Source organism: Elaeis guineensis, chromosome 3 (genome assembly GCF_000442705.2).
Source record: "Elaeis guineensis isolate ETL-2024a chromosome 3, EG11, whole genome shotgun sequence".
Lineage (NCBI taxonomy): Eukaryota > Viridiplantae > Streptophyta > Magnoliopsida > Arecales > Arecaceae > Elaeis > Elaeis guineensis.
The window spans coordinates 6,390,640-6,397,776 of record NC_025995.2 but is presented as its reverse complement, the minus strand read 5'-3'; the positions used below and the strand labels follow the sequence as shown (position 1 = coordinate 6,397,776).

Here is a 7,137-nt window from a genome sequence, read left to right as displayed (position 1 = left end):
AAAGTTAATAACACAAATGACTGGATAATATCTTATATGGCCAACCATATAGAATCTATATAATGGGATTTTTCAATGAATATTCTAGTTCAATTGTTCAATATTTTATTTTTTGATTCTCATGAATGTACCTATTCCCGAAAGATTGATTTCATCCAATTTACTAAGAAAAGAAAAAAAAAAAAAGAATCCCCTATGATACGAAACCCAAATAATCACGTTCGTTCAGGTTTCTCAAAAAAATATAAAAAGAACCTGCATATAACTCACTAAAACCTTTTTCCAAACCACCATAAAGAAGAATGGAGGACTATGGTGGAAATAATATTCTACCTTTCGGCCACTTATAACCCTTATGAAACTATTCAACCAAAATTATAGGATAGATTTATCGAAACTAGTTCCTACAATATTTCTTGAAACTTATCGCATTAACCTAGATAAAACTCTTCCCAAACAAACAGGGGAAACATGTTTAAGAGGTAAGAAATAAGAACTGCCTTTTCTTAAATTCTCCTTGGAAAGCATTCATACCAAATGGGTCTTACTCAACTGCTTGTGAACATGGTAGTGCACTGCAAGATAGACCACATTGAGAAATAATTATTCTTTCTTGTTCTCAATAAGGAAAAGAAGGTCCAATGTTTGTACTATAATAATAATACACTATTTGCAGAAAGACACGACAATATTTATATCAATATGCATTCCCCCCAAAAAGCAATCACTGACATAAAATACACCTCCCCTCTAAATTTGGGGTAGTATTCACTAAAGCTGGCCGGTTTCCGGCAAGCACACACCTACCGAAAAGCCCTACACAATTCTCTTTACAAGACGAACGTTTTGACTTCGAAATGCTAGACACCATTCTCTGTACAGTCACTGCCACAGATCTTGGGCATGACAGCAACGGGGACTGTATGAATACTACTAGCCAAAGAGCTACCAAACACAGCATTCACATTTCCAATTTTTAAACCCAACCCTAAAAAATTGCAGCGGCAATTTTATTCACAGTTCACCAAGATCTTAGGGTGTAGAGTTCACCGATATCTCTTGTGCCACCGGTGGGCTTTGTGTGTCTTGATGGGAAGGGATGACAAGCCGCTGCAAGGACTTCAGAGCAGTTGTCAGTTGTGCAAATGAGGGACGCAAGCTTGGGTCTCTGTTAACAAAAGCAATTGAAGGCACTAGTAAGAACTATAAACCAGACGAGCCATTCCGTAATTAGAGGTTAAAGTACCAATAATCTATATCAGGGCGTTATCAAAATGCATCTAGAACTAGATTGCCAAAGGCCATTATCCTAGGGCACGTTTAACATCTCAACATCTAGAAACAACTGAATTGTTTTGAGCTATTAGTGGTGATCTGCACTCCTTATCATTTGTTCATATGGCATTCTTATCCACAACCTTGATTCCAGTAAGAATGCTCTGGTATATGATTCCAATATTAGATAGTATCCTAACCACTTACGTCTGCCAGCATTCCCAAATAATCCTTGCAACCAAAGGATCAACTTCTTTTGGAATATCAAGCCGTCGCTCCTGGAATCCAACAGCACCAACCACCTGCATTGGGTTCATCCCACTCCATGGCATCCTCAGCGTTGCAAGCTCCCATAAGATCACTCCAAAGCTATAGACATCACACCTGTACAAATTTCAGATTTGATTTATGAGATGTGCAAATTGTCAAAATGGATCATTCCCTGTTCAAAATAATAGGAAGAATCATCTATTCTACCATAAATCTACTATGTTAAACGCCTAAATTAAATTTACAAGTATATTCCACACAAGTTAACAAAATATCGAAGACTTTTCTAAACAGATACTTTCAAAAATCCCAAATTATCATTTGTTACGTAGACTGTGGAGTACCTCTGTTGGCACAAAGGTAGCTATCCTTCACCATTTATTCATAAATCATGATTGTCAAAAGGAATCTTTAATTTCATAATAACCAATGAAGTAGTTTTATACTGCTTTGCACTACGTAAGCATTTATAATGGACCATATATAACTGTTACATGCATTACAATAATTGTAACAGTGGCACATAAATGTTATACCAGCCATTAGTAATTATACGCATGTGTGTGTTAATGTGTATTTCATTAGCCCAAACAGCATTTATAACATTGTTATATAACCATTGAACCCTAGGATGTCACATGTTATAACAGCAGCAAGGGCTGTCTTGAAAGAGTATACAATGATTTTTTATCAGACATACATTGTCCTTTCGAACGTATTATAAAATATCATCCTATTACCATGTCCGTATGCAATATAGTATGAGACGGTGAGGCATACCAAGGGGCGGTATGGTATGAGACTATTTACCGGCATGGTACTGTATGTCCAATGCAGTACGGTATCGTCCTTGAATGAATCTTTAATTTTATTTAGCCAATGTAGTAGTTTCAGACTGCTTTGTACTATGTAAGTGTTTTAAACAGTACCATACATGACCACTTGCATTACAATAATTGCAACAGTGGTACATTAAGGGTATACCAACCATTAATGATTACATGCATGTGTGTATGCCCGCATGTATTTTTCATTAGAATAAATAGCATGTACTTTTCATTAGAATAAATAGCATTTCTTGCATTGCTATATCACCATCATACCTAGCATAGCACATGTTATAACAGTAGCAAAGCCTGTCTTATGAAAGTATATCACAATTTTTAAATTAAATATACATTGTTTGATGAAACATGTTATAGAAGATCAAAGGATGTCCATTTTATGCAATTAACAATGTTATAGAAATCATGGTGTCCCTTAACCTTCAGTCACTCCCAAAATCCTCCAAACTCTCCAATCTACAGCATTGCATCAGCAACACTAATTGTGGCAATGTTTAGATATCTAGATAATATGCTACCACAGCAGCTCAATCAACACTCACAATGCAATCAAGAGGAAGAACATGAATATGGCAAATTCCCAGCTTCATTGCCAAGAATAGTCCATCATGATATCATACCAAGTGTCTCATGAATAGTTGCCAGGTCAAGATGCCGATTTCGGAATGGATTAAATTGTTGCATGTTGTACTGGTAAGTTTGGCATTCAAGAATCATTCAGCTAGGGCCAAGGTTTTAAGTTTGGAGGAATTAAAAAATTGCAAAAAATTCAGAAAGAAGAGACAATTATAAATTTGAAGTAAAATGAAACCAAAAATATTTGCAGATTTATTCATTTGAAAAAGGAATAGGGGAAAGAAGAACAATAAATAATAGTAAAAACACCATCACCACCAATAACAGTAGCAATACTCATAAATAAAATCTAAAATATATGATTTATCAAACCATTCTTAGTTAATAATCCAAGAATAATATGGAGAATCACTCAACAAAGTGAAAAAAAGTAACAATTCCAGTTTTTTTTTTCCAATCCTTCAAGAAAACTGTTACTATGCTTGCTAGCAGAATTGTTTACCCTTTCTCTTGTTGACACTGACCTACATGAGCCTATTGAGTTCATCGGAACCACAATGTAGTTCTAGCTATATCTGTGACAATTAGACCAGCTATCTTCGCATCCTTAAATTTTTCCACCACTGCTTCTGCTTCAATAAGTTATACTAGCAGTATGATTAATTTATCCTCATGCACATCATCAACCAATTTAAGCCTCAAATAAACAGTTCCCCACTTGAAACCCCATGTGAGGATAATTCCATGGGCCCCAGCTAGGGCCTTGGTTAGGCCATTTTCCTATGATTTGGGTGGTTGTGGTTCTTGAGCAGTTTTGGCTTGGCTCGGTAGTAGTTGGGGTGTGAATAGGCATGGTACAGCAATGGATTGGGCAGAAGTGGTTTGGACACACTTGGTTCAAAAGCAGATCCGGCATAGCACTTGCCAGGTTTAAGGGCATGGTTCAAAGGTGGATGCGTTAACCCATTTGTGGGAACAAATAGTCTGCATCACTAATACCTCAAAGGCGCACCTATCACCTCCAGTCCACCTCATCTAATATATATCACATTCTTATCAAGAACCAACCATCTACCTAGTCCTACTAGACCTCACAAGTAAACAGCATCTTTTAGAAAGGCTAAATGCAATAACATAACAAAATGCTTTGCTTCTGGATAAGTGGAGCCCTGAACTAGTCTTAGTAGAGCTGTTTCAGTAAAAAGTGGGCTAGGGAGACTGGAATCTGAACTTATACTGACCCCTGTTTCACCTTCTTTCCCTAACCAAACATGTGTTAGACGGTCATTATGATAGAAAATAGATAAAGAATGGATCTTTTCTGGAGATGTTTTGAGGAAAATTATAAAAATCATAAGTTACTATCTTATTGAAAGAAAAACCTATTTTTACACTTATAGACAGAATTAGAAAATAAATGCATACTTAAAAAAGGGCCTAAAATTGATACTAGATACGAAACTCACTTTTCATTGGATGGTTCATTGCGCAACACCTCTGGTGCCATCCACTCAGGCTAAAACATCAAACAGATCAATGCAAAGATACAGTCAAGCATTGGTAATAAAACAGCCAAACAGAAAATTTTCTTTATTGACAATATTTGCATACCGTGCCAGCAGTGGACTTGGATGATAAAAACGTATTATGCTTCAAGCGTGAAAGACCAAAATCACAAACCTGCAGTTTTTTTGGAACCAAAGACATGTAATACAAATTGATATGTTTAGTTATGTGTGGCATCTTATAAAATACAAGTACTTCTATTGACCTAGTTATAACAGCTACATGTACATATGACTACCACTTGCTTGGTCGGCAATGGTACAAACAAGACAAGCCTTGTATTGGCAGACCTAGATATGAGTACCGGCGGGATTTCTAGTGGTAGCAAGATGCATGGTCCACCAAATCCCAACCCAACATGCACAAAACACCAATGCAAGTGAACATACGCACAAGAACACATTGCTTTTGGGAGGGCCCCTAACTGACTGGCCTTCTCTCACCAAATCCTGGCTAAGCAGTGGTGTGCAATTTGCAGGGAATACAGGAGCATTGATGAAAATCATATTCCAACCTCTAAATTAACTAGATAAAATTTTAAATCCAACCATCAAGACTAAATCTACAGAGCAATTCATAGCTAGAACAAGTTATCAAGGAGCAGTCCTCAACTAAAGTCAGAAGCTGGTGTCTCTACATCTTTCAAGGCTAAAAGTTTCCAACTTTCTCATTTGATGATGAAATTGCATCATATCTCATAAGAAATAAGTTAAACATCTAGTCAATTAAAAACCTAGTTTCCCATTAAAGAACACCCAAAGCCCAGGTGGGCTACTACCTTTGCATGTAATTCCAAAGCCTAAGTGAATTTTCATTAATTTCGAAACTAAAATGCAATCCAGGTTATCTTAATAACTTTGCCAAAGATTTTTTTTTTTTTCACTAACTCAAAAACAGATAGATTGAACATTCAATTTTCCCCAGCATCTAACTCGAGTGTATCATATACTTATAAAAGAAAAACAGAACAAAATCAAGAGAGTTGTCATAGCTGGTATTTGCAAAGGCAAATCAGAGAAAATGTTTGCAAGAAACATATCTAACTACTAAAAGTTAACAATTAAACCTTTCTCTAGTCGACTCACATCACCTAGCATTAGAATTACTTCAAAATAGCTAATAAAATGCTATTAAAATGAATGGAAAATACTAGGTAAAGAAGTTTCAAGGTTGACAAGAACACTGCATACCTTAACTGTCCAATTCTTGTCTACCAACAAATTTGGCGATTTCAGATCGCGATGAACAATTGTTGGTACACTAGTGTGCAAACAATTCATGCCCTTGGCCTGTGAGAAGAATAAGTAAGCAAGAGCAAGCAACCGAGAGAGAGAGAGAGAGAGAGAGAGAGAGAGAGAGAGAGTAGCTTGCAATAAGGGTTAACAAGAAGATGAGCATGCAAGTTTCCAGCATTCATACCACATCAAGGGCCATTTTTATCCTACGCTTCTCATCAATTTGGCAATTTGGACGATGAAGAATTCTGTACAAGCTTCCTCTGAAATTGAATTGGAAACAAGTCATGAATGAGACATGCTGACTTAATTGCCCCTCAGACAAACAAAGAAATTAGTGGAATTGTATTTACAAGAAAAGTAGATCAAAAACAAACTTCTTCAATCACTACACCAGAGTACAATTGCTTTTTATAAAATGATATGCAAAAGAAGTCTAAATAACACATGACTGGTTGCACCCAAAGCAAAGAGCAACAACAATTCCAAATTACAATACAATTATAGTGGCATGGTGTCTTGGGTGTTCCTGTGGGCATCACAAATCTCCAAGTGCCTGACCTCTCCAATAATGCTGTCGAGAGCTCCATCCCAGGCAAACTTTTGGTCTGTCCCATCCCCCCTCAAGGTCAACGTCTCTACCAACCACCTCAGCAATGCCCTCCGATTCGAATTGAGCTCGATCCACAAGGCCCTGCCACCTCTAAAGGTCCTTAACCTCTCCAACAACCGGTTCAACCAGCATAATGGGCCCCTCCCAATTTGGCAGCCTCCTAGTGCTCAACCGCTCCCCATATGACCTCAACATTGCATCCATGGGCTTCCCTTAAAAGCTTGAAACATCTAGACCTTTCTTGTAATTCCATGTCAAGGATTTTCCCAAAGATTTCTCATCACTCGTTGGCCTTGATTTCTTAAATGTCTCAATGATGTGCCGAACCCAAGGAGGTTAGGAAGAGCCCACCACCGGCTCAGCCCAATGGTGGCGGCTCTAGGACTCGGTGGTGGGAAAGCCACGACAACAAGGAGTTCGTCTTCCTAAAGGCACCCTCACCCAAGCATTGTCCTCTCTGTGATGCACCACAATGTTCAACTATGGTCCTCTTCACTTGGGAAATGAGAAAGGGAAAGCAGTGAATCATGAGACCTTGGAGCCTTAGAGATTGGGCCTAGAAGACTGTGCAGAGTTCGTGAAGAAACCTAATTTTAGAAGAAAGGGAGCGGGAGAAAGACAATGGGAGGCGGGTGATTTCATCTCCGAACTTGTAAAGGTTACAGGAGATGATGAAGAAAAAACCATCCATTCATCTATTAGAGTTAAGATAATTTACAGATACAAGCTAACTCCATCTGGGTTGATTTATAAATAG

At 37.6% G+C, this 7,137-nt stretch overlaps 1 protein-coding gene across 1 annotated transcript in view; it reads right to left on the bottom strand.

Moving 5' to 3' along the window:
- Positions 1-592: 592 nt before the first annotated feature.
- LOC105042303 (serine/threonine-protein kinase EDR1) overlaps positions 593-7,137 on the bottom strand; it is a 28,350-nt gene continuing 21,805 nt past the window's right edge. Inside the window, exons 8-13 of the mRNA XM_010919451.4 lie at positions 5,952-6,030; positions 5,723-5,821; positions 4,578-4,646; positions 4,433-4,482; positions 1,483-1,659; positions 593-1,168 (exon numbers count right to left, since the gene is read on the bottom strand). Of these exons, the coding sequence (XP_010917753.1) occupies positions 1,033-1,168; positions 1,483-1,659; positions 4,433-4,482; positions 4,578-4,646; positions 5,723-5,821; positions 5,952-6,030 (610 nt within the window). The 3' untranslated portion in view covers positions 593-1,032. The remainder of the gene's footprint in view (positions 1,169-1,482; positions 1,660-4,432; positions 4,483-4,577; positions 4,647-5,722; positions 5,822-5,951; positions 6,031-7,137) is intronic.